At 35.9% G+C, this 26331-nt stretch overlaps 2 protein-coding genes across 6 annotated transcripts in view; one reads left to right on the plus strand and one right to left on the minus strand.

Annotated features, from left to right (window-relative positions):
* arhgef19 (Rho guanine nucleotide exchange factor (GEF) 19) overlaps positions 1-24922 on the plus strand; it is a 79995-nt gene extending 55073 nt beyond the window's left edge. Inside the window, exons 4-16 of the mRNA XM_062054538.1 lie at positions 3377-3506; positions 3571-3656; positions 3737-3993; positions 4062-4222; positions 4308-4460; positions 7408-7537; positions 7655-7729; positions 7788-7877; positions 7949-8112; positions 16977-17135; positions 17205-17284; positions 17351-17455; positions 22706-24922. Coding sequence (XP_061910522.1) covers positions 3377-3506; positions 3571-3656; positions 3737-3993; positions 4062-4222; positions 4308-4460; positions 7408-7537; positions 7655-7729; positions 7788-7877; positions 7949-8112; positions 16977-17135; positions 17205-17284; positions 17351-17455; positions 22706-22863 — 1748 coding nt within the window. The 3' untranslated portion in view covers positions 22864-24922. The remainder of the gene's footprint in view (positions 1-3376; positions 3507-3570; positions 3657-3736; positions 3994-4061; positions 4223-4307; positions 4461-7407; positions 7538-7654; positions 7730-7787; positions 7878-7948; positions 8113-16976; positions 17136-17204; positions 17285-17350; positions 17456-22705) is intronic.
* A 35-nt stretch (positions 24923-24957) lies between these two features.
* Positions 24958-26331, minus strand: part of LOC133654287 (rho guanine nucleotide exchange factor 7) — a 74528-nt gene continuing 73154 nt past the window's right edge. For 4 of the 5 annotated variants that reach the window (XM_062054541.1, XM_062054543.1, XM_062054540.1 and 1 more), the window contains exon 11: positions 24958-25185. In XM_062054541.1, coding sequence (XP_061910525.1) covers positions 25081-25185 — 105 coding nt within the window. In that variant the 3' untranslated portion in view covers positions 24958-25080. The remainder of the gene's footprint in view (positions 25186-26331) is intronic. The other variant, XM_062054544.1, reaches the window with a different exon arrangement.

The following is a 26331-nucleotide window of genomic DNA, read 5'->3' on the forward strand; positions in this document are numbered from 1 at the left end:
GATAAGAACCAAGAAAAGAAGTATGGTCTAACGCAGAGTGGCTAATTTGGCAACATTAATCCCCCCTGCTCAGTCTTCTTATTCTCTGGCAGACCAGGGGCTGTATTTATCAAGCTTCTTAGAATTACTCCTAAGAAGTCTGCTAAGAGTTGACTTATGAGTAAAGAAATTATTCGCTGAAAGCTGCACTTAAAAGTTAGTTATCAAGCGTCTTACTCACACTTTCAGCGAAGTGTAGGACTGAATCTTAAGTGTCACACTCAGAGCTGAATTACGACATTACTATGTGCCGTAAACGCAATTTTAGGTGACGTCATTTTTGGGTCCATAGAAATGACCAATCACGGAAGGGAATCCCTTGTCTAAGAATAAATAAATATCTTAGAAATATTTAAGTGGACAATGGGAGTGTATATTTTGACAATAAACTACAAAATAATGCAAAACAAACAAACAAATATTGGCAACGAATCAAAAATAAATGTTTCCTTTTCTTTCCAATTCATTAATTGGGCAACTAATTTGAAACTGAAAGCGTGATGTTGCTGATGGGATGACGCCCCTTATTAAATCTGTGACAAAAATAATACCCGCTCTGTCTAAACCAGGGGTCACCAACCTTTTTAATACCAAGAGCTACTTCTTGGTATGTGAAGGGCTACCAGTTTGATACACATTTAAATAAATTACCAAAAATAGCCAATTTGCTCAATTTACCTTTAACTCTATGTTATTATTAACAATTAATGATATTTACACTTAATTGAACGGTTTAAAAGAGGAGAAAACACGAAAAAAAATGACAATTAAATTTTGAAACATAGTTTATCATCAATTTCGACTCTTTAAAATTCAAAATTCAACCGAAAAAAAGAAGACAAAAACTTAAAAAAATAATTTATGGAACATCATTAGCAATTTTTCCTGATTAAGATTAATTTTAGAATTTGATGACATGTTTTAAATAGGTTAAAATCCAATCTACACTTTGTTAGAATATATAACAAATTGGACCAAGCTATATTTCTAACAAAGACAAATCATTATTTCTTCTAGATTTTCCAGAACAAAAATTTTAAAATCAATTCAAAATAATTTGAAATAAGATTTAAATTTGATTCTACAGATTTTCTAGATTTGCCAGAATAATTTTTTTGAATTTTAATCATAAAAAGTTTGAAGAAATATTTCACAAATAATCTTCGTCGAAAAAACAGAAGCTAAAATGAAGAATTAAATTAAAATGTATTTATTATTTTTTACAATAAAAAAATAAAAAAATACTTGAACATGAATTTAAATTGTCAGGAAAGAAGAGGAAGGAATTTAAAAGGTAAAAAGGTATAAGTGTTTAAAAATCCTAAAATCATTTTTAAGGTTGTATTTCTTCTCTAAAATTGTCTTTCTGAAAGTTATAAGAAGCAAAGTAAAAAAAAAAAAGAATTTATTTAAACAAGTGAAGACCAAGTCTTTAAAATATTTTCTTGGATTTTCAAATTCTATTTGAGTTTTGTCTCTCTTAGAATTAAAAATGTCGGGCAAAGCGAGACCAGCTTGCTAGTAAATAAATACAATTTAAAAAATAGAGGCAGCTCACTGGTAAGTGCTGCTATTTGAGCTATTTTTAGAACAGGCCGGCGGGCGACTCATCTGGTCCTTACGGGCTACCTGGTGCCCGCGGGAACCGCGTTGGTGACCCTTGGTCTAAACGATACCGTTTGATCAGCTGCTCGTCATCAAACAAAGCCAAGACATCCTTCCGCTCCCTGAAGGTTCGCGAACGTCTCTCTCGCCTCAGTGCCATCCCCCGCTGGCAACTCCTAACCGCTGACTCTCCTCACCCTGGACACAAACTATTCTCCTCTCTCCCCTCAGGCAGGAGACTACGCTCCATCCAGACCCGCACCTCCCGCCACCTGAACAGTTTTTTCCCCTCGGCCATCAGGCAAATGAACAATAACTCCTAACAGTAGCTCCTTGAATTCCTTGAATTCCTTCTAAGTCTATCTGATAGCTCAGTTACAGCTCTTTTTATTACCAAATATGTGTTATATGTGTTTTATGTTGCACGATTGCACCAAGAAAAATTCCTAGTTTGTGAACCCGTTCTCAAACAATGGCAATAAAACTATTCTGATTCTGATTCTGAATAAAACTATTCTGATTCTTAGGACACCTCTGAAGGTCTCTTAAATATCGTGGAGAGTAGGAGTGATTCTTAGACTTAAGAAAGTTGATAAATAGCTTTTATTCTTAAGTTTGAGAGTAGGACTAAATTTCGCAAATTCTCAGGACTTAAGTGTAAAATGGCACTCTAAGACGCTTGATAAATACGGCCCCAGGGGCCGTACTTATCAAGCTTCTTAGAATTACTCCTAAGAAGTCTGCTAAGAGTTGACTTAAGAGTAAATAAATTATTCGCTGAAAGCTGCACTTAAAAGTTAGTTATCAAGCGTCTTACTCACACTTTCAGCGAAGTGTAGGACTGAATCTTAAGTGTCACACTCAGAGCTGAATTACGACATTACTATGTGCCGTAAACGGAATTTTAGGTGACGTCATTTCTGTGTCCATAGAAATGACCAATCACGGAAGGGAATCCGTTGTCTAAGAATAAAGAAATATCTTGGAAATATTTAAGTGGACAATGGGAGTGTATATTTTGACAATAAACTACAAAATAATACAAAACAAACTAGTCCCCGCCGGCACTCACGCTACCGCTCCCTCTCTTCTATCGCCCACACACTCACTGACGTCACTCACCTCACGGCCACACACATACGCTACTGTCATAACATTTTCTTTCCAATTCATTCATTAGGCAACTAATTTGAAACTGGTGTGGGTGGCTTTATATATACTAGCCCACTGCAGACACATGCAGAAATCAACAAGGAATCGAAAAGTATTAAATCTGTGACAAAAATAATATCCGCTCTGTCTAAACGATACCGTTTGATCAGCTGCTCGTCATAAAAAAAAAAAAAACATTGTTCCGTTCCCTGAACGTTCGCGCACGTCTCTCTCGCCTCAGTGCCATCCCCTGCTGGCAACTCCTAACCACTTAAGACACCTCTGAAGGTCTCTTAAATATCGTGGAGAGTAGGAGTGATTCTTAGACTTAAGAACGTTGATAAAAAGCTTTTATTCTTAAGTTTGAGAGTAGGACTAAATTTTGCAAATTCTCAGGACTTAAGTGTAAAATGGCACTCTAAGAAGCTTGATAAGTACGGCCCCAGGTGTGTAACTTCTAATGTGTTTATGAGGAGTTAGTGCCAAATCTATTTGTGGAGGTCCAAATGAATGTATGGAAACACAAATATAGTTCAATACATAACACATGTCTCTACTTTTTCAATAATTGTGTCTTTAGATAAGTTTGTCTCAAAGCACCGCAGCTCCGGCTCCAGTGATAGCGCCCCCCACAGTCCTGTAGGACCTGCACCGCCGCTGCCCAGCAGCGATAATGGAATATCTACGCATTGGTGGAGCAACAAACTTGGGTGAGTACGGACACGAATATGAATATGTTGTAGAGTTTGGTGACGGAAGTTATGACCTCGACAGAATGCGAAAGAAGTCTGTGGAAGAGGATTTGTGCACACCTCCTCCAGTTGCGTCTTCCAACCGCTTATCGAGGTTCTTGCCAAGTTGTAAGTCACTTTTCCCCTGCACTCGTGCACCAAATATATTTACGGTGACACCTGAAAGCACGTTTGCATGATTCCTTTAGCCATCTTGTACCAAGAGTATAGTGACGTCGCCATCAACAGAGAGATCCAAAGGCAACAGGGCAAAGAACTCGGCCCAGAGGAGGAGGGTCTGAAGGACGAAGGTTCAGACGGAACGCCGTCGCCATCGAATCTGTCTCCATCCAGCTCCTTTCGTTCCTCGAGAGGTTCCGCGTTCGCCCTGTGGCAAGACATCCCGGATGTCCGCACGAGTGGCCAGCTGGACTACTTCAGCAACGAGGAGAGGAAGTTGCAGGAGGTAGTTTCAACCTGGCTTTTCTGCACCAAACACCTTGATGTGTAAACGCGGCGTCCTCCTCCACACAGGCCAAGTTTGAGCTGGTGACGTCCGAGGCCTCGTACATCCGAAGCTTGACGATCGCCGTGGATCACTTCATGCTCTCACAGGAGCTCTCGGAATGTCTCGGGGCTCAGGACAAGCAGTGGCTCTTCTCCAAGCTACCTGAAGTCAAATATGTCAGCGAGAGGTGAAGTAACGAGAAGCTCGTCTGACATCAGCTCGTCACTTTCTTCCTCCGAGGGTGAATCCATCGCTTTTGATGACTTGTGTAGGTTCCTTCAGGACTTGGAGCACAGGCTGGAGGAAGACATCCTGCGTTTTGACGTGTGCGACATCGTCTTGGATCACTGCCCGACTCTACGCAGGGTCTACTTACCTTATGTGACCAACCAGGCTTACCAGGAGCAGACCTATCAACGTCTACTGTAAGTAGTTGCAGTGTACTAGAATGTCATTAACACTTTACAAACTCTTAACAAGCTGCTATGATCCATTACTTAACAACAGTGATATTTTCCTTGCCAAATAGTGAGTGGTATCAATGAATTAGCATGCCTTTAAACATAGTAGTAATCAAAATGCCGAAATGTGATTTTAAAACATTAATTTAAATTTGTGGAAAAACGGGGGAATATAATTTAAAAAAATATATATATTTATATATGTAAATATATATATAGAGATATGTATGTATATATTTATATAAATATGTGTGTGTATATATGTAGATATATATGTATATGTATGTATGTATGTGTGTATATATATTTATATATGTACAGTACAGGCCACCTTTTCATTTCAATGCGTTTTCTTTATTTTTATGACTACTTACATTGTAGGTTGTCACTGAAGACATCAAAACTATGACACCTGTGAAGTGAAAAACATTTCAGGTGACTACCTCTTGAAGCTCATCGAGAGAATGCTAAGAGTGTGCAAAAAAGTAATCGGAGCAAAGGGTGGCTATTTTGAAGGAACTATAATATAAAACATGTTTTCAGTTATTTCACCTTCTTTTTTGGTTAAGTACATAACTCCACATGTGTTCATTCATAGTTTTGATGCCTTCAGTGACAATCTACAATGTAAATAGTCATGAAAATAAAGAAAACGCATTGAATGAGAAAGTGTGTCCAAACTTTTGGCCTATGTGTGTGTGTGTGTATATATATATATATATATATATATATATATATATATATATATATATATATATATATATATATATATATATATATACACTACCGTTGAAAAGTTTGGGGTCACATTGAAATGTCCTTATTTTTGAAGGAAAAGCACTGTACTTTTCAATGAAGATAACTTTAAACTAGTCTTAACTTTAAAGAAATACACTCTATACATTGCTAATGTGGTAAATGACTATTCTAGCTGCAAATGTCTGGTTTTTGGTGCCATATCTACATAGGTGTATAGAGGCCCATTTCCAGCAACTATCACTCCAGTGTTCTAATGGTGCAATGTGTTTGCTCATTGGCTCAGAAGGCTAATTGATGATTAGAAAACCCTTGTGCAATCATGTTCACACATCTGAAAACAGTTTAGCTCGTTACAGAAGCTACAAAACTGACCTTCCTTTGAGCAGATTGAGTTTCTGGAGCATCACATTTGTGGGGTCAATTAAACGCTCAAAATGGCTAGAAAAAGAGAACTTTCATCTGAAACTCGACAGTCTATTCTTCTTCTTAGAAATGAAGGCTATTCCACAAAATTGTTTGGGTGACCCCAAACTTTTGAACGGTAGTGTATATATATATATATAGATATGTGCACCTATATGTATACACACTGTATATGTATATTTAACCATGTACATAGTGTATATGGGGGCGGTATAGCTCGGTTGGTAGAGTGGCCGTGCCAGCAACTTGAGGGTTCCAGGTTCGATCCCCGCTTCCGCCATCCTAGTCACTGCCGTTGTGTCCTTGGGCAAGACACTTTACCCACCTGCTCCCAGTGCCACCCACACTGGTTTAAATGTCACTTAGATATCGGGTTTTACTATGCAAAAGCGCTTTGAGTCACTAGAGAAAAGCGCTATATAAATATAATTCACTTCACTATATACCCCCTCCCCCATTTTGTGTATATATTGTTTTTCAAATCACCTGACATGTATCCTGCGTGTATGTACATTATGTATCCATTTTTTTACGCAATTTTTTATATACATGTTACAGGTTATATATCTTTTATTATTGAATGAATCAAATGTGATGAATATTTAATGGACCACAATGGAAACAAGCCTTTTGGCTTTTTGTGCCATCCATTCATTGCCTTTTTTATACTTTTTTATATTGCTGTTTGATGTTGAAGTTTGACAATACTGTCTGTAATTTTTCTTTCTGAAAATGTTAATAATAAAGACAATATGTTACGTTTAAAAGTAATGCCTTTGAATATTTTCAACTAGCATAATAAATAAAAGATAGATATTTATTAAGATGACAAAAATAATAGAAATGAAGATATAAAACATAATATAACGAAAAAAAAAAGGAATTGAAAAAAGAAATTAATATAAAAAATGTGTGGATAATTGCCTTTGATTATTTTCAACTAGCATAATAAATAAAAGATAGGTATTTATTAAGATGACAAAAATAATAGAAATGAAGATATAAAACATAATATAACGGAAAAAAAAGAGAAAGTGAAAAAATAAATGAATATAAAAATGTGTGGAAAACAGTATACTGAGTTTTTCACATTTTTGTTTTGTTTTTGTCGTAACAATGCACAACAGAGCTTGATAATCGTGTAAGAGCCTGATTTAAAGCGTCAGGATCTTATCAATGCGTAATAATGTTCAATAAAGCGTAATAAAACATATCAAATCGTGATTTAAAGCTTATCAAAGCGGGATAAAAGCGTGAGGAACGGTAACAAAGCGGCAACTAATTCGTATCAGAGGGTATCAGAGCGTATCAGAGCATATCAAAGCATAACATTACTTCGGAGATCGGGATATTTGTGGAAAAATTGACAAAAATGACGGCGCTTTGCTCGCCGATTTAAAGCGTTGGTGTGAACCAGGCATTAAGATGCCAATAAACTTCTCAATCAATCAATCAATCAATCAATCAATCAATTAATCAATCAAACCAGAAATTTTACAATCCCCCTGCAGTACCTCTAGGGAGCCCTTAGGGGTCTGAGACCCCTGATGAAGACCCCTGCACTAGACTACTCTAAAGGTCATAAACAATGACAATAATGATGAAGTATTGTCAATTATTGCTGTTCAGTGCTCAGGTGTTGTCTCATGACTTAACATGCAGGCTGGACCACGTCCAACATACACAGCAGTTGCTTCATTTCAATCCTTCTCAACTCTGGGGCTTTCAGGCAAGAGAACGCTCGCTTCCCTTCCATCTTGGCTCGTCTGGAGGAGGACGGCGTGTGCCAAAGACTGCCTCTCACCTCCTTCCTCATTCTGCCATTCCAGAGGATCACACGTCTTAAAATGCTGGTGGAGGTACAGTACAGTACAGTACAGTACAGTACAGTACAGTACAGTACAGTACAGTACATGAAACTGTAACCGCTGCTTTTCTCTCCATCAGTGTTGTGAGACGTGTTCTTTACTTTGCAGAACATCTTAAAGAGGACCAGGCCAGGTTCTCGAGACGAGGACACAGCCACCAAGGCTTTCAACGAGCTGAAAAAGGTATTTTGAAAGAGCAGGTGGAGTCTAAGAAGCATTACTAACCAGAGTCTGCTTGTAGATGATTAAAGAGTGTAACTGCAGTGTGCAGTCCATGAAGAGGATGGAGGAACTCATCCATCTCAATAAGAAGATCCACTTTGAGGGCAAGGTGACATCATCACTCTATCGTCTGTAAAAACTCTTATTTGCACATCACTCACCCCTTCCCTGTCTTTCTAGATCTTTCCGCTCATCTCTCAGTCTCGCTGGCTGGTGAAGCACGGTGAGCTCCTGGAGGTGGACACCCAGACCATGACTATCTCGGGGTCCAAGCTCAAGCTGCCCACCAAGCCAGTCTATCTTCATCTATTTAACGACTGCCTGCTGCTGTCCAGGAGGAAAGAGTGAGTCGGTGCTTTTTCACACTTTACTTCTACTGGAGCTCTGCACTTGTCCAGTCCACGTCGTCCTTGTTTCATGATATTTTGTAAGAAATTGTGTCTGAGTTGAATCAAATATTACTTCGAGCTGCCTGTTGGAAACGGCTGCTTTAAAGCGATCGTAAGAAACAATTGTGCTGGTTTTGACTTGGTTTCTTTTGCTATTTTTTGCCAGCACACTGCAAAAACTGAAATCTAAGTAAGATTAAAGGCCTACTGAAAGCCACTACTAGCGACCACGCAGTCTGATAGTTTATATATCAATGATGAAATCTTAACATTGCAACACATGCCAATACGCAGATGACACAACAATATATGCTTATGCTGATAATTGCACAGACCTGAGCAGTATACTACAAGACAAGGTTATGCAGATTTCTAAATGGGTTACAGAAAATAAGATGAAACTTAATATTTCCAAAACAAAATGTCTTGTTATTTGCTCAAAACATGCTCATAGAAAAGAACGCATATTGAATGTTTCTTTGAACGGAGTTCATATTGAACAAGTTAAGGAAGCCAGGTTGCTGGGAGTTACAATAGATCAGGGGTCGGCAACCCGCGGCTCTAGAGCCGCATGCGGCTCTTTAGCGCCGCCCTAGTGGCTCTCTGAAGCTTTTTCAAAAATGTATGAAAAATGGAAAAAGATGAGGGGGAAAAAAAACATTTTTTGTTTTAATATGGTTTCTGTAGGAGGACAAACATGACACAAACCTCCCTAATTGTTATAAAGCACACTGTTTATATTAAACATGCTTCACTGATTCGAGTATTTGGCGAGCGCCGTTTTGTCCTACTAATTTTGGCGGTCCTTGAACTCACCGTAGTGTATAACTTTCTCCGACTTTTTAGGACGTGTCTTATGACACTTCTTTTTCTGTCTCATTTTGTCCACCAAACTTTTAACCTTGTGCGTGAATACACAAAGGTGAGTTTTGTTGATGTTATTGACTTGTGTGGAGTGCTAATCGGGCATATTTGGTCACTGCATGACTGCAAGCTAATCGATGCTAACATGCTATTTAAGCTAGCTATATGTACATATTGCATCATTATGCCTCATTTGTAGCTATATTTGAGCTCATTTAGTTTCCTTTAAGTCATCTCAATTCAATGTATATCTCATGACACACTATCTGTATGTAATATCTTCTAATTTGTTGCGGCTCCAGACAGATTTGTTTTTGTATTTTTGCTCCAATATGGCTCTTTCAACATTTTGGGTTGCCGACCCCTGCAATAGATGAAAGACTATCTTGGGCCACTCACATTAATAACATAGTAACAAAAATGAGCAGAAGCATCTCAATCATAAGAAGAAGTGCCTATTTTTTAACTAACACAACTACGAAACAAGTTATACAATCCCTTGTATTGTCACATATTGACTACTGCCCAGCAATTTGGTCCAATGCATCTAAACAAGAACTCAATAAAATCCAGCTTACCCAAAACAGAGCTGCCAGACTCGCTCTCCATTGCTCATTTAGGACCAGCGTTGAGATCATGCATAATGAATTGTCATGGATGAGAGTTGGTGAAAGACTAGCGTGTAGTTTGATTCTATTTTTAAAAACAATCTATACATACCATAAACCTTCATATCTGTATTCTCAGCTGTTGCTTGCTAGTGAAAGTCACAACTATGGTACCAGGTTAGCCCTAAGAGGTGCTTTCACCTGTCTTAAACCTAAAAGTGATGTTTTGAAAAAGACTGTAATGTATAGGGCAATCACTTACTGGAATCCACTTCCACAATATTTGGTATCAATCACCAGCAGAGTGGGTTTTAAGAATAGACTAAGAGGAGAAGTATTGCGGAAAGAGATTATTCTAGATTGTACCTAATGTCATGACTGTTTTTATTGACTATTTTATTGATTATGGGACAAGCAGTAGAAAATGGTGGAGGGAACTTTTTTCGTCACTTATTGTTTGTCTTTGGTACACTAATGTATATATTTTAGGTCATTGGTTCTTTGTTTTATTTTATTTTTTGCAAAAATATATATATATCTATTTTTATATTGCTCTTTTTATCTTTGTTATGAACAATATTATGTAAACTCGAAGTTATTATTATTTTTTTGGTTCTTTGTTGTTGCTATTTTTGTATTACAACATTTTATTATTTGATCATGTTGTACTGCATTTTAATCTTTTGTTTTGTGATTGTGTGATGTTTTTGCCTGGACCCCAGGAAGAATAGTCTCCACTGCGGTGTAGACTAATGGGGATCCTTAATAAACTAAACTAAACTAAACTAAACTAAATACGGCCGGGTTAACTTATAAAGTGCAATTTTAAATTTCTCGCTAAACTTCCGGTTGAAAAACTCCTTTGGATATGACGTATGCGTGTGACGTCACGACGGCAACGGAAGTATTCGGAGCCCGTTGAATCCAATACAAAACAGCTCTGTTTTCATCTCATAATTCCACAGTATTCTGGACATCTGTGTTGGTGAATCTTTTGCAATTTGTTTAATGAACAATGGAGGCCGCAAAGAAGAACGTTGTAGGTGGGATCGGTGTGTGAGCGGCTGGCTGTAGCAACACAACAAGGACTACTTACTTGGATAGCAGACGCCTAGCCGATGCTAGCCGCCAACCGCACGGATGATCGGGTGAAGTCCTTCGTCGCGCCGTCGATCGCTGGAATGCAGGTGAGCACAGGTGTTGATGAGCAAATGAGGGCTGGCTGGCGTAGGTGGATAGCTAATGTTTTTATCATAGGTCTGTGAGGTCCGGTTGCTAAGTTGCTAAGTTAGCTTCAGCGTCGTTAGCAAAAGCATTGTTAAGATTTGCCAGGCTGAGAATTATTAACCGTGTATTTACATGTCCATGGTTTAATAGTATTGTTGATCTTCTGTCTATCCTTCCAGTCAGGGATTTATGTATTTTGTTTCTATCTTCATTTGAGAACGATGCTATCACGTTAGCTCAGTAGCTAAGTGTTTCACCGATGTATTGTCGTGGAGATAAAAGTCACTGTGAATGTCCATTTCGCGTTCTCGACTCTCATTTTCAAGAGGATATAGTATCCGAGGTGGTTTAAAATACAAATCTGTGATCCACAATAGAAAAAGGAGAGAGTGTGGAATCCAATGAGCCAGCTTGTATGTAAGTTACGGTCAGAGCGAAAAAAGATACGTCCTTCACTGCCTCTCTAGTCATTCACTCTAACGTTCCTCATCCACGAATCTTTCATCCTCGCTCAAATTAATGGGGTAATCGTCGCTTTGTCGCTCCGAATCTCTCTCGCTCCATTGTAAACAACGGGGAATTGTGAGGAATACTAGCTCCTGTGACGTCACGCTACTTCCGGTACAGGCAAGGCTTTTTTTATCAGCGAGCAAAAGTTGCGAACTTTATCGTCGATTTTCTCTACTAAATCCTTTTAGCAAAAATATGGCAATATCGCGAAATGATCAAGTATGACACATAGAATGGATCTGCTATTCCCGTTTGAATAAAAAAAAATCATTTCAGTAGGCCTTTAAATATCTCAAATAAGGGTGATATTTGCTTATTTTCTGTCTGATAAGATAATTCTTCTCTCTAAGCAGATTTTATGTTAGTGTTTTACTTGTTTTAAGGGTCCTAAATGATCTCAGTAAGATATTACAGCTTGTTGCTGAGCTTTTATGACCTATATTGAGTAAAACATGCTTGAAACTAGAATATCAACTGATGCAAAGCTGTGTCATCAACACTCACAAGTAGAAAACTACTTTTTTTTAAAGTAATAATGTCTTACTTCAAGCATGAAAAAAAACCATCATGATGCTCAGTGCATATCATTATTCAACATATTGAGCAAAAAGGTCTCTTTTTTTTCTACCAAGAAAAGTGCACTTGTTATTAGTGAGAATATACTTATTATAAGGTATTTTTGGCTTAATTGAAGTTAGCTCATTTTACTTGCTTTGGAAAGTCTTGACAAGCCGAATTTTCTTGTTCTATTGGCAGATAATTTTGCTTAGTTCAAATAAAATACCCCTAATTTTTTTTTTTTTTCTTGTTTTTGAACACTGACTTTTTGCAGTGCAGTGGTTCTAGCTTTCATTGCACCCTGTGCTCCACCCTGAAGGTCATAGCTATGAAGGGTCAAATGGACAAAATCACATCTTGAAATAGTTACTGAAAAGTGCCATTAATTAATTGTAATTAAATACATAACTGTGGTATTTCTTGTGTTATTAATTAATTGATTGCCAAGGTGCATTTAATAATTTAATTATTTAATTAATTATTGCAATATTTAATTATTCATATGCCAAAAGCCACCTTTTTAATTCAACTTTTAATCTTTTTTAATTTTACTTTTTCAATACTTAGTGGTTTTCTGTTTTAGGTGAATTACGGATATTTTCTGTCTATTATATTTTTTGTAGGGATGTCCGATAATGGCTTTTTGCCGATATCCGGTATTCCGATATTGTCCAACTCTTTAATTACCGATACCGATATCAACCGATCCCGATATCAACCGATACCGATATATACAGTCGTGTAATTAACACATTATTATGCCTAATTTGGACAACCAGGTATGGTGAAGATAAGGTCATTTTTAAAAAAGTAAGATAAATAAATTAAAAACATTTTCTTGAATAAAAAAAAAAGTAAAACATTATAAAAACAGTTACATAGAAACTAGTAATGAATGAAAATGAGTAAAATTAACTGTTAAAGGTTAGTACTATTATTGGACCAGCAGCACGCACAATCATGTGTGCTTACGGACTGTATCCCTTGCAGACTGTATTGATATGTATTGATATATAATGTAGGAACCAGAATATTAATAACAGAAAGAAACAACCCTTTTGTGTGAATGAGTGTAAATGGGGGAGGGAGGTTTTTTGGGTTGGTGCACTAATTGTAAGTGTATCTTGTGTTTTTTATGTTGATTTAATTAAAAAAACTAACAAAAAAACAACAACAACAAAAAAAACGATACCGATATTAAAAAAAACGATACCGATAATTTCCGATATTACATTTTAAAGCATTTATCGGCCGATATTATCGGACATCTCTAATTTTTTGTATTGTATTGCTTGTTGTAAAGTGTTTTTGACATTTTTTTAGCACTTCGAAATACATTTATATCATTACTTTATGATTTAATTAATTATTTAATTATTATTTTATGTGGGCTCTGTACCGCGGATGTCGTTGTGGCTTGTGCAGCCCTTTGAGACACTTGTGATTTAGGGCTATATAAACAAACATTGATTGATTGATGATTGATTTAACGATTTATTGAAATAATTCATCAACCGTCATCTTTTTTACCCCCTCATCCTTTGGGCGCCCCTCAAAGAATGTGGCACACAGCTGCTCTCTGGTGTATCTTTTAATTGTAAATTACTATGACGAATATGATATTGATAGTAAAAATAATAAAAGTAAAGACGATGAGAGGTGTCCAGGCTGGTCCGCTAGTTATCAATATCGTGTGTGTGTGTGTGACAATCATTGGTACTTTAACTTTAATAGACCATTAAAGAAGGTGTAAAAGTACTGTTTTACAAAACCCAAAACCAGTGAAGTTGGCACGATGTGTAAATCGTAAATAAAAACAGAATACAATGATTTGCAAATCCTTTTTAGCTTATATACAATTGAATACACCCAGAGAAGCCGGCGGCGTTTCTGGGTGTTGTTGATAAATGGCTTTCGCTTTGCATAGTAGAGTTTTAACTTTCACTTAGAGATGTAGCGACAAACTGTAGTTACTGACAGTGGTTTTGTGAAGTGTTCCTGAGCCCATGTGGTGATATCCTTTACACACTGATGTCGTTTTTTGATGAAGGATCGAAAGTCACAGGCATTCAATGTTGGTTTTCGGCCTTGCCGCTTACGTGCATTGATTTCTCCAGATTCTCTGAACCTTTTGATGGTATTACGGAGCGTAGATGGTGAAATCCCTAAATTCCTTGCAATAGCGCGTTGAGGAGTGTTGTTCTTAAACTGTTCGACAATTTGCCCGCGCATTTGTTGACAAAGTGGTGACCCTCACCCCATCCTTGTTTGTGAATGACTGAGCATTTCATGGAAGCTGCTTTTGTACCCAATCATGGCACCCACCTGTTCCCAATTAGCCTGTTCACCTTTGGGGTGTTCCAAATAAGTGTTTGATGAGCATTCCTCAATTTTCTCGGTCTTTTTTGCCACTTGTGCCATGCTGCAACATGAGGTGATGGTCTCGGGTGAATGGCACAACAATGGGCCTCAGGATCTCGTCACGGTATCTCTGTGCATTCAAAATGACATCAATAAAATACCCTTGCGTTCCTTGTCCATAACATACGCCTGCCCATACCATAACCCCAACCCTTCACCATGGGCCACTCGATTCACAACGTTGACATCAGTAAACCGCTCTCCAACACAACGCCACACACGCTGTCTGCCATTTGCCCTGAACAGTGAAAATCGGGATTCATTCGTGAAGAGAAAACCTCTCCAACGTGCCAGACGCCATCTAATGTGAGCATTTGTCCACTCAAGTCAGTTACGACAACAAACTGCAGTCAGGTCGAGACCCCGATGACCATGACGAGCATGGAGATGAGCTTCCCTGAGACGGTTTCTAACAGTTTGTGCAGAAATTCTCTGGTTATGCAAACCAATTGTTGCAGCAGCTGTCCGGGTGGCTGGTCTCAGACGATCATGGAGGTGCACCTGCTGGATGTGGATGTCCTGCGCTGGTGTGGTTACCCTACTCAGTGGCCTAGTGGTTAGAGCAGGGGTCACCAACCTTTTTGAAACCAAGAGCTACTTCTTGGGTAGTGATTAATGCGAAGGGCTACCAGTTTGATACACACTTAAATAAATTGCCAGAAATAGCCAATTTGCTCAATTTACCTTTAACTCTATGTTATTATTAATAATTAATGATATTTACACTTAATTGAACGGTTTAAAAGAGGAGAAAACACGAAAAAAATGACAATTAAATTTTGAAACATAGTTTATCTTCAATTTCGACTCTTTAAAATTCAAAATTCAACCGAAATAAAGAAGAGAAAAACTTAAAAAAATCATTTATGGAACATCATTAGTAATTTTTCCTGATTAGGATTAATTTTAGAATTTTGATGACATGTTTTAAATAGGTTAAAATCCAATCTGCACTTTGTTAGAATATATAACAAATTGGACCAAGCTATATTTCTAACAAAGACAAATCAATATTTCTTCTAGATTTTCCAGAACAAAAATTTTTAAAAAATTCAAAAGACTTTGAAATAAGATTTAAATTTGATTCTACAGATTTTCTAGATTTGCCAGAATAATTTTTTTGAATTTTAATAATAATAAGTTTGAAGAAATATTTCACAAATATTCTTCGTCGAAAAAACAGAAGCTAAAATGAAGAATTAAATTAAAATGTATTTATTATTCTTTACAATAAAAAAAAAATATTTCCTTGAACATTGATTTAAATTGTCAGGAAAGAAGAGGAAGGAATTTAAAAAGTAAAAAGGTATATGTGTTTAAAAATCCTAAAATCATTTTTAAGGTTGTATTTTTTCTCTAAAATTGTCTTTCTGAAAGTTATAAGAAGCAAAGTAAAAAAATTAATGAATTTATTCAAACAAGTGAAGACCAAGTCTTTCAAATATTTTCTTGGATTTTCAAATTCTATTTGAGTTTTGTCTCTCTTAGAATTAAAAATGTCAGGCAAAGCGAGACCAGCTTGCTAGTAAATGAATAAAATTAAAAAAATAGAGGCAGCTCACTGGTAAGTGCTGCTATTTGAGCTATTTTTAGAACAGGCCAGCGGGCTACTCATCTGGTCCTTACGGGCTACCTGGTGCCCGCGGGCACCGCGTTGGTGACCCCCGGGTTAGAGTGTCCGCCCTGAGATCGGTAGGTTGTGAGTTCAAACCCCGGCCGAGTCATACCAAAGACTATAAAAATGGGACCCATTACCTCCCTGCTTGGCACTCAGCATTAAGGGTTGGAATTGGGGGTTAAATCACCAAAAATTATTCCCGGGCGCGGCACTGCTGCTGTCCACTGCTCCCCTCACCTCCCAGGGGGTGAACAAGGGGATGGGTCAAATGCAGAGGACAAATTTCACCACACCTATTGTGTGTGTGACAATCATTGGTACTTTAACTTTACTTTACTTTACGTGAGGCCGGTTGGATGTACTGCCAAATTCTCTGAAACGCCTTTGGTAGAGAAATGAACATTTGAATGGGTGGTTATCTTGGCAAAGAAGAAATGCTCACTAACACAGATTTAGACAGATTTGATAACAATAGGTATTTTGTGCATATAGTAAAAGTTTTAGATCTTTGAGCAAAAAAAAGGAGCAAAAGCAAAAGTGTTGCATTTACATTTTTGTTCAGTGTATATTTGGTATTAAAATGACAATAAAAAACCTTTTCAAAAGGAGTTGCAGGTTACAAAAGCCCCTCTTGGCCGTTGATTTATTACGTATACACGCAGCAAAGATTGCGTAAAAAAAATATTTTAAAAGACAGAGTCTAAAAAAAAAAAAGATAGATTTTTGGGGGAAAAAAAACAAAAAACTGATTCTTTTTAAAAAAATAAATGTTTTTTTTATTATGAATTGATCCAGAATTGGAATAAATACAAATTGTGGTTTGAATGTGAATCGACTTGTTTTTAACACCCTTGTTAACAATCCTCCTGGAAGTCCAAATGTGACCACTATTATGAATATAATCTAAGGTGCATGAACACTTCTACTCAGCATTTATTGACTTCAGTGAATACAAACCCCCACAGTCATGTTCTATTCATGTACAAATGCGTGTGCTATTTGTCGTCTTGCAGCACATGGAAGTTCGTGGTGTTCGTCCACGCCAAGATAGGCGAACTGAAAGTGAAAGATCTGAGTCGGAAGCTTCAAGGCATCTCAGGTTTCATCTTCCATCTTCAGCTGTGTGAAGCCCAGCAGCTCAAACATCAGATCCTGCTCAAGTCGCACACGGAGTACGTGGCCACTCGCTGCCCTCAGACATCAACCACCATGTTTCTTTAGCGTCATGTGTTTGCTCACAGGAGCGGGAAGCAGCGATGGATCACGGCCATGTTCCCCTCGAACCCCGTGGAGGACATGGAGCACGCCACCGAGAACGATGGTCAGTGCACGGACAGGAAGGACGTGACGTCCACATTCTTGTGTCTGATTGTTGTTGTCACGTCAGACATTGCTCAGGTGCAGTGCATTAGAAGCTACCAGGCGCAGGAACACGACGAGTTGACGCTGGAGAAGGCCGACATTCTTCATGCCAAAACCATCACAAGTGACGGTCAGTCAAATCCTAGCAGTGCAAATAAAGTCCATCCATACTTGAATATATCGTGCATATTAGACTTAGACTTAGACTTAGACACACTTTATTGATCCACAAGGGAAACTGTTCCACACAGTAGCTCAGTTACAAAGGATGGAAAGGGTAAGGGTTAGAGATGTCGATAAATGCTTTACAATGTAATATCGAAAATTATCGGTATCATTTTTTTAAATTATCGGTATCTTTTTTTTTTCTTTTTTAAAAATAATTAAATCAACATAAAAAACACAAGATACACTTACAATTAGTGCACCAACCCAAAAAAACTCCCTCCCCCATTCACACTCATTCACACAAAAGGGTTGTTTCCTTCTGTTATTAATATTCTGCTTCCTACATTATATATCAATATATATCAATACAGTCTGCAAGGGATACAGTCCGTAAGCACACATGATTGTGCGTGCTGCTGGTCCACTAATAGTACCAGTGTTTCCCACACATTAATTTATTTGTGGCGGCCCGCCACGAAAGAATTACGTCCGCCACAAATAAAACAAATTTTTATTTATTTATTTATTTTTTATTTTTTGTCCTGTCCAGCTTCTCAGGCAAATCATATAGTTGATGTAGATGCCCATATAGGCTGTTCAGATTTACTTTACAAAAGAGAAGTGTAGGATACTTCTCTTGTTGCCTTATTTGTATTTGACCACTACTATTTTCTGTTTATTTGTTACTGACTGTGGCAGGACACCTCTGCCTCTGTTTCACTTTATGTTGCTGGTAAATAATATGGTTGTGGTAGTAGGCTAAAGTGAAATTATTTAGTATGCACTAATTAAAGGGGCAGAGCTTTAAGAGACATTTTAGCTTTTATATTTTATAAGATATATTTTTTGTAAGAACCACGATTAATAAATATATTTCAGTGAATAACTTATTGTTCAAATTTGTGTATAAATATGTACATAAAGTGTTGTAATTATATTGTAAAATGGATGGATGGATGGATGGACGTTTAAAACAAAACTGTTATTATTAATTAGTAAGTATACATTTTTTTAGCCTTTTTAGAGAAAATCATATCACTGTAGTAAATTATGCAAATTACTCGATGATGTCATGGTGACCACACCCATAGCCACGCCCATAGCCACGCCCCCACCGCCACAGGTATGTTGGCAGTTTATGGGAAACACTGAGTACTAACCTTTAACAGTTAATTTGACTCATTTTCATTAATTACTAGTTTCTATGTAACTGTTTTTATATTGTTTTACTTTCTTTGTTATTCAAGAAAATGTTTTTAATTTATTTATCTTATTTTATTTTATTAATTTTTTTAAAAAGGACCTTATCTTCACCATACCTGGTTGTCCAAATTAGGCATAATAATGTGTTAATTCCACGACTGTATATATCGGTATCGGTAATTAAGAGTTGGACAATATCGGAATATCGGATATCGGCAAAAAAGCCATTATCGGAATTCCCTAGTAAGGATGGAAAGTATAATGTAGGTATAAAGTAGACTAAAAATGTACCATAGTAGCAATATAACATTTTATATTGCTACTATGGTAAACTTGATAAATAGAAGGCACATCAGCATATATTAACTTTGTTAATAACTATATATATTTTTAGTCCGACAATGTTGCCACGTTTTGGCTGAATATTATCAAATCATTCTCCACCTTTACTTGAAAAATATGATTAAAAATGAAATTAGGCTGCAACAGAATTCAATAATTTTTAAAAGGAGTGAATTATTCAAGATGGTTCTTGTAATTTATTAAATTGTCAAGACAAAGTTGATATTTGATGACATTTTTACACTTATTTAATATTTATACATTTTGTGTGACATTAGTTAATTATGTGTGGCTGTGAATGTGAGATGTGTGTTTGAAATAAACACTTAAAATTACTTCATCGCAATTTTAGGTATTTGTATTGATATAATGACAACATGATTTGGTGGTATTTATACAGTCTTTAAGTATTTGGTCCGTGGACCTTCCGTTCATTCTATTTCCAATTCTTGAACCCAAATCAAAAAACAAAAGTAGGGCTGTTTTTCGATTTTTATTATATATGGCATATTTTAAAACAAAAAAAAGGGTTGATTTTCATTAAAATATTGCCATAAAATTGGATTTTGTGCTGTTTTCCTTTGATGGATTTTTATTTTTCCAGATAAACACAATTCATCCAAAATGCAAAAATGTGTGGTTATCTGTGTGATGACAAATTGAACCGGAAGCAGTATTTTTGCTTTTCCTTTGCGTTTGGCATGTTTTTAGCATAACGGTAACGTCTTTGTTCAGCACCAGTCCTATTGTTGTTTTAAAAAAGTGTCATTAAATAGTTGTTCAACTTTTGTTTCAGAAATGAAAATGAAAAAAAATGGCCCAAAATTAGTTTTTTGATTTGCATTTAAGAATTCGAAATAGAATGAACGGAAGGACCGTATTTGCATTTGTTTATTGGATTTTTGACATATACAGTCCAAGGGCCGTACTTATCAAGCTTCTTAGAATTACTCCTAAGAAGTCTGCTAAGAGTTGACTTAAGAGTAAATAAATTCTTCGCTGAAAGCTGCACTTAAAAGTTAGTTATCAAGCGTCTTACTCACACTTTCAGCGAAGTGTAGGACTGAATCTTAAGTGTCACACTCAGAGCTGAATTACGACATTACTATGTGCCGTAAACGCAATTTTAGGTGACGTCATTTCTGTGTCCATAGAAATGACCAATCACGGAAGGGAATCCGTTGTCTAAGAATAAAGAAATATCTTGGAAATATTTAAGTGGACAATGGGAGTGTATATTTTGACAATAAACTACAAAATAATACAAAACAAACTAGTCCCCGCCGGCACTCACGCTACCGCTCCCTCTCTTCTATCGCCCACACACTCACTGACGTCACTCACTTCACGGCCACACACATACGCTACTCTCATAACATTTTCTTTCCAATTCATTAATTAGGCAACTAATTTGAAACTGGTGTGGGTGGCTCTATATATACTAGCCAACTGCAGCCACATGCAGAAATCAACAAGGAATCGAAAAGTATTAAATCTGTGACAAAAATAATATCCGCTCTGTCTAAACGATACCGTTTGATCAGCTGCTCGTCATAAAAAAAAAAAAAAAACATTGTTCCGTTCCCTGAACGTTCGCGCACGTCTCTCTCGCCTCAGTGCCATCCCCTGCTGGCAACTCCTAACCACTTAAGACACCTCTGAAGGTCTCTTAAATATCGTGGAGAGTAGGAGTGATTCTTAGACTTAAGAAAGTTGATAAAAAGCTTTTATTCTTAAGTTTGAGAGTAGGACTAAATTTCGCAAATTCTCAGGACTTAAGTGTAAAATGGCACTCTAAGAAGCTTGATAAGTACGGCCCCAGAAATACAATTAAACACATGTCAAGTTTTTTTTCTTCACCAAAAAAGTAACCAGATTATGTATAGAATAAAAATAATAAACTAGAAAAAACAACAACAAAAACATCCATCAGTGAAATAAAAATAAGTACAGGCAAATACTGACATGGTGCAGTAATACACAAAAGTAGACAAAAGGCTCAACAATTATCTACTTACTTTTCAATCAGGGTTAAATTTGAGACCGGTCTCTTTTACATATTTTAGAAAACCTTTTAGATATCTGTAGATATCTAAAAGATAACTGTAGATATCTGTAGATATCTAAAAGATATCTGTAGATATATAAAAGAGTGTTAATTTGGGAGTGAATTTTTTTAACAAAATTGCAAAATTTTTGTCAATGTATCAATCGTTAATGGTATTGATCCCCAGACTTGACCATCCTAAAAAGGCACTATCGACAAGAGAGGGAGGGAAAGCTAATGAATGCCATTTTTAAGTATTTAACTTAAATTTATAGAAATGTAATTTATGGTAATTTAATGCTATTTCTAATCAATTTTGTTCTATTAATTGAATAGAGTTTTTAAGTATTTGTAATAATAATATTGTATGCATTTTATTTATACAATATTTAATCAATAGCTGTTCAAGTATTTAATTTATTTTATTTTATTTAATGCCATTTCAAATGCTTTGATGACATTTTTAATGCTTTAATGGTATTTCTATTTATTGAATAACATTTTTAAGTAATCAATAATATATTCATTCAATTGCATTTCTAATAATTTAACTGTATTTTTAATGGTAATTGTAAGTATTTATTAACATATTTAATTAATAGCATATCTAATGATTTAATAGTCTTTTTATTTTGTTAATGGGGATTCTGTGTGTTTATTGACATTTATTTAATGGAAATTTCTAATGATTTAATAGTATTTACACAGTGTTTACATATTTTAATATTTAAGATATTTTTCTATTATTTTCAATTATTTATTGACGATTATTTACAGGTAATGGCATTTTTATTGCTTTAATGACATATTTAATAGAATTGATATTGATTTATTGATATCTCTATTAAATTGTATTAAATGATATACTTCTTTATTTAATGGCTTTTTTAACTGCTTGGATATTTTTACTGATTTTATGATGATGATGATGATGATAATGATATATATATATATATATATATATATATATATATATATATATATATATATATATATATATATATATATATATATATATATATATGTATATATATATATATATATATATATATATATATATGTATATATGTGTGTGTGTGTGGGAAAAATCACAAGACTATTTCATCTCTACAGGCCTGTTTCATGAGGGTTTCCTCAATCATCAGGAGATAATCCAATTAAGACATATATATATATATATATATATATATATATATATATATATATATATATATATATATATATATATATATATATATATATATATATATATATATATATATATATATATATATAAAATACATTTACCATTAAACCAGAAGTGAATGAATTCCACCCAACAAAAAGGTGATGAATAAAACTATTTTGAACGCACCAAAATGAGTCATTTAACCAGAATTTGAGCGATGCCAAAACATGCTTGCAAATGAGCAGAAAATTGTCAGCATTTTGAAGCGATTGCAAGAGTGAGAATTGAGTATTTCAAGAAGATTCAGCAGCAAAGAAGAAGAAAAAAACTGTCTGTGAAGTAAATGATTAAAGGTAGGGTGTTTTGTCGATCTTATTAAGGTGGCGCACTTCTTTTTCCATTTGTAACGAGGTTTAAAAAGTGAGAGAATAAACACGGTGGTTTCCTTGCAGGCTGGGTGGAAGGCATCAGGCTGTCTGACGGGGAACGGGGCTGGTTCCCTAAATCCTACGTGGAGGAGATCACCAATCGCAGCGCTCGCCTCCGCAACCTCCGGGAAAACATCCGCATCAAATGTGTCACGCGGAAACTGGAAGGCGAGGACGAGTGAAGAGACACTAAAGCCTTTTCCGCATTTGACTAACATAACAAAGCTCTTAAAACTACTGCTGGTTGTCACCGGTCGTGCACCACATGACTCAGGGAGGTTGCTGGTTGAATGCCGACGCTGCTTCTAAATATGCAGAGAATATAATAAATAAATGTTTAAGACTTCTAACATTGGGCTGTAGCATAAAAAGAATGTGCTAGAATTGTGTTTTTTGAAGTGAAACTGTACAGTTGCTGCAGCGCCATCTGCTGGCTGTGGTTGGTCACAGCTGCGCTCAGCCTCCAACGCTTGTGTCTGCACCTTTATTCTGATCTGCACCAAAATGAGCCGATCGATAATCATTGACAAGGTTTTGTGATCGTTTGGTTGTGCACTTTTTGCCTCATCTACCTTAAAAACAAACAATTTAGTCGTCATGGCTACAATCTCGTACTCCGGAGGCTGCAATGGAAATAAAGGAGTTGGTGCGAGAAATGTCATAAAAACAAAAGAACAAATTAAATTAGAGATGTCCGATAATATCGGCCGATAAATGCTTTAAAATGTAATATCGGAAATGATCGGTATCGGTTTCATAAAGTAACATTCATGACTTTTTAAAACGCCGCTGTGTACACGGACGTAGGGAGAAGTACAGAGCGCCAATAAACCTTAAAGGCACTGCCTTTGCGTGCCGGCCCAGTCACAAGTGATTGTAAGGCATACTTGGTCAACAGCCATACAGGTCACACTGAGGGTCTCCGTATAAACAACTTTAACACTGTTACAAATATGCGCCACACTGTGAACCCACACCAAACAAGAATGACAAACACATTTCGGGAGAACATCCGCACCGTAACACAACAGAACAAATACCCAGAAACCCCCAACCCCGCCCACCTCAACCTCCTCATGCTCTCTCAGGGAGAGCATGTCCCAAATTCCAAGCTGCTGTTTTGAGGCATGTTAAAAAAAAAAAAGCACTTTGTGACTTCAATAATAAATATGGCAGTGCCAAGTTGGCATTTTTTTCCCCATAACTTGAGTTGATTTATTTTGGAAAACCTTGTTACATTGTTTAATGCATCCAGCGGGGTTTCACAACAAAATTAGGCATAATAATGTGTTAATTCCACGACTGTATGTATCGGTATCGGTTGATATCAGTATCGGTAATTAAGAGTTGGACAATATCGGAATATCGGATATCGGCAAAAAAGCCATTATCGGACATCTCTAAATTAAATCCATGGCAACACTTATCATTAGGTCTTTTTATGAATGTGTGTATTGCAACAATACACCAATGCAGTAAATGTTTTTGAATGTACATATTCAAATATGTATTTAAAAGGTTTAATTTACAAAATGTTGACACTGCAGCTGAATTGTTCTGTCCAAAAAACTCAAAAATGTGTTTGTTTTTTTACATTTCTATCCGAAAATATAGATAAAAAAATTCCTAAACTGTACAAAAAAAATGAATATTTTGGAGATACAGTAGATGATTTTTGGTATGCATTCCAGATTCAGGATTTTATTGAGACCTTGTTCATATCCCCTGCATAAATATCTCTAAATGATAAATGACGATTTAATATTTTAAGCCCTTCTTTGCTTCTTCTTCTTCTTGTAAATTAATTTATTCTCATTGAGCTGTCTTGTTGTCTCTCCAAGAAGATGCTGATGTAACTTCTACACTGTAGTTAATGCATTAACTGTAATTTATGTTGAACAATCAATTAGAGTCAAAATATTTGCATACAGTACATCGGGTGTTCAAATGTCTTCCAGCCAGGGCTGCAGTGCATACAGAAATTGTTTCAATACATTTTGTACCAGTTAAAACCAAGCTAAAAGGTTAATATATGCTAAGATTTCCCAGTAGAAAATTAATATTGCATCTAAAACATCTCATCAATAATGAAATGTACTTTATCTTCCAAAATGTTAATGACAAAATGGCCAAAAATGGCCCCGGGTTGCACTTTGGACACCCCTGAAGTTTTTTTTTTTGTTTTTTTTTGCATTACGCTGATGAGTGCAAATGCTGTAAAGGACTTCATGTCTGCACACTACTGTAAACATTGCAACAATAAAATAATAAATAGCAATATATTCTACTGTATCTTTAAGAAGTTTATTGTGCTGAAAAACAAAAACAAGGATGATGACAGCAGAGTCCCTGCATTATCGCCACGTGTGCACGTTACACGCTATTTTTATTCTGCACACTCAGCTGCGTCCATTGACGTCTGCTTTTGTGACCTTGGCCTCTTGGCGGCTCCTTTGCAGCCTTGTGGCCACGTTTGGCGTGGCAGCGTGGACGCTTCTGTCTGGCTGCGGCACAAAAACACAAAATGGCCTCGTAAACATCTTCGAAAATTGTGTTTGAGAAAAAGGCAAAATAAAATGTAAACACAGGGAAACATCACCATTAATACTATTGGCTCTCCAAGTACCACCATAATGACCAATATTAATATACAGTAGCATAGTAGACATAAGTATTCATTAAAACAAGGCAGAGGTTTTATTTAACAAGTATATTTAACATTTTTGGCCACACAGTTTGAACAGTAACACTGTGTTTTTACGGCAATAAAACACTAATCACTTAATTAAGTGACTATTTGGTGTACCACTAGATGGAGCCTACTGTTATAGAATAGAATAGAATACAAAGTACTTTATTGATCCCTGGGGGAAATTCAGCATCACAGTTCGCTCACAATAAACAATAAACACTTGGGTATTTTTTTTACATGTGAGTAATATAAATACAGTCTATTATACAGCATTATTCACATGTGAATAATATACATACAGTCTATTATACAGCATTATTCACATGTGAATAATATAAATACAGTCTATTATACAGCATTACTCACATGTGAATAATATAAATACAGTCTATTATACAGCATTATTCACATGTGAATAATATAAATACAGTCTATTATACAGCATTACTCACATGTGAATAATATAAATACAGTCTATTATACAGCATTATTCACATGTGAATAATATAAATACAGTCTATTATACAGCATTACTCACATGTGAATAATATAAATACAGTCTATTATACAGCATTACTCACATGTGAATAATATAAATACAGTCTATTATACAGCATTACTCACATGTGAATAATATAAATACAGTCTATTATACAGCATTATTCACATGTGAATAATATAAATACAGGATTATACAGCATTATTCACATTTGAATAATATAAAGACAGTCTATTATACAGCGTTATTCACATGTGAATAATATAAATACAGTCTATTATACAGCGTTATTCACATGTGAATAATATAAATACAGTCTATTATACAGCGTTATTCACATGTGAATAATATAAGTACAGTCTATTATACAGCATTATTCACATGTGAATACTATAAATACAGTCTGTTATACAGCATTATTCACATGTGAATAATATAAATACAGTCTATTATACAGCA

Source organism: Entelurus aequoreus, linkage group LG07 (assembly GCF_033978785.1).
Source record: "Entelurus aequoreus isolate RoL-2023_Sb linkage group LG07, RoL_Eaeq_v1.1, whole genome shotgun sequence".
Taxonomy (NCBI): domain Eukaryota; kingdom Metazoa; phylum Chordata; class Actinopteri; order Syngnathiformes; family Syngnathidae; genus Entelurus; species Entelurus aequoreus.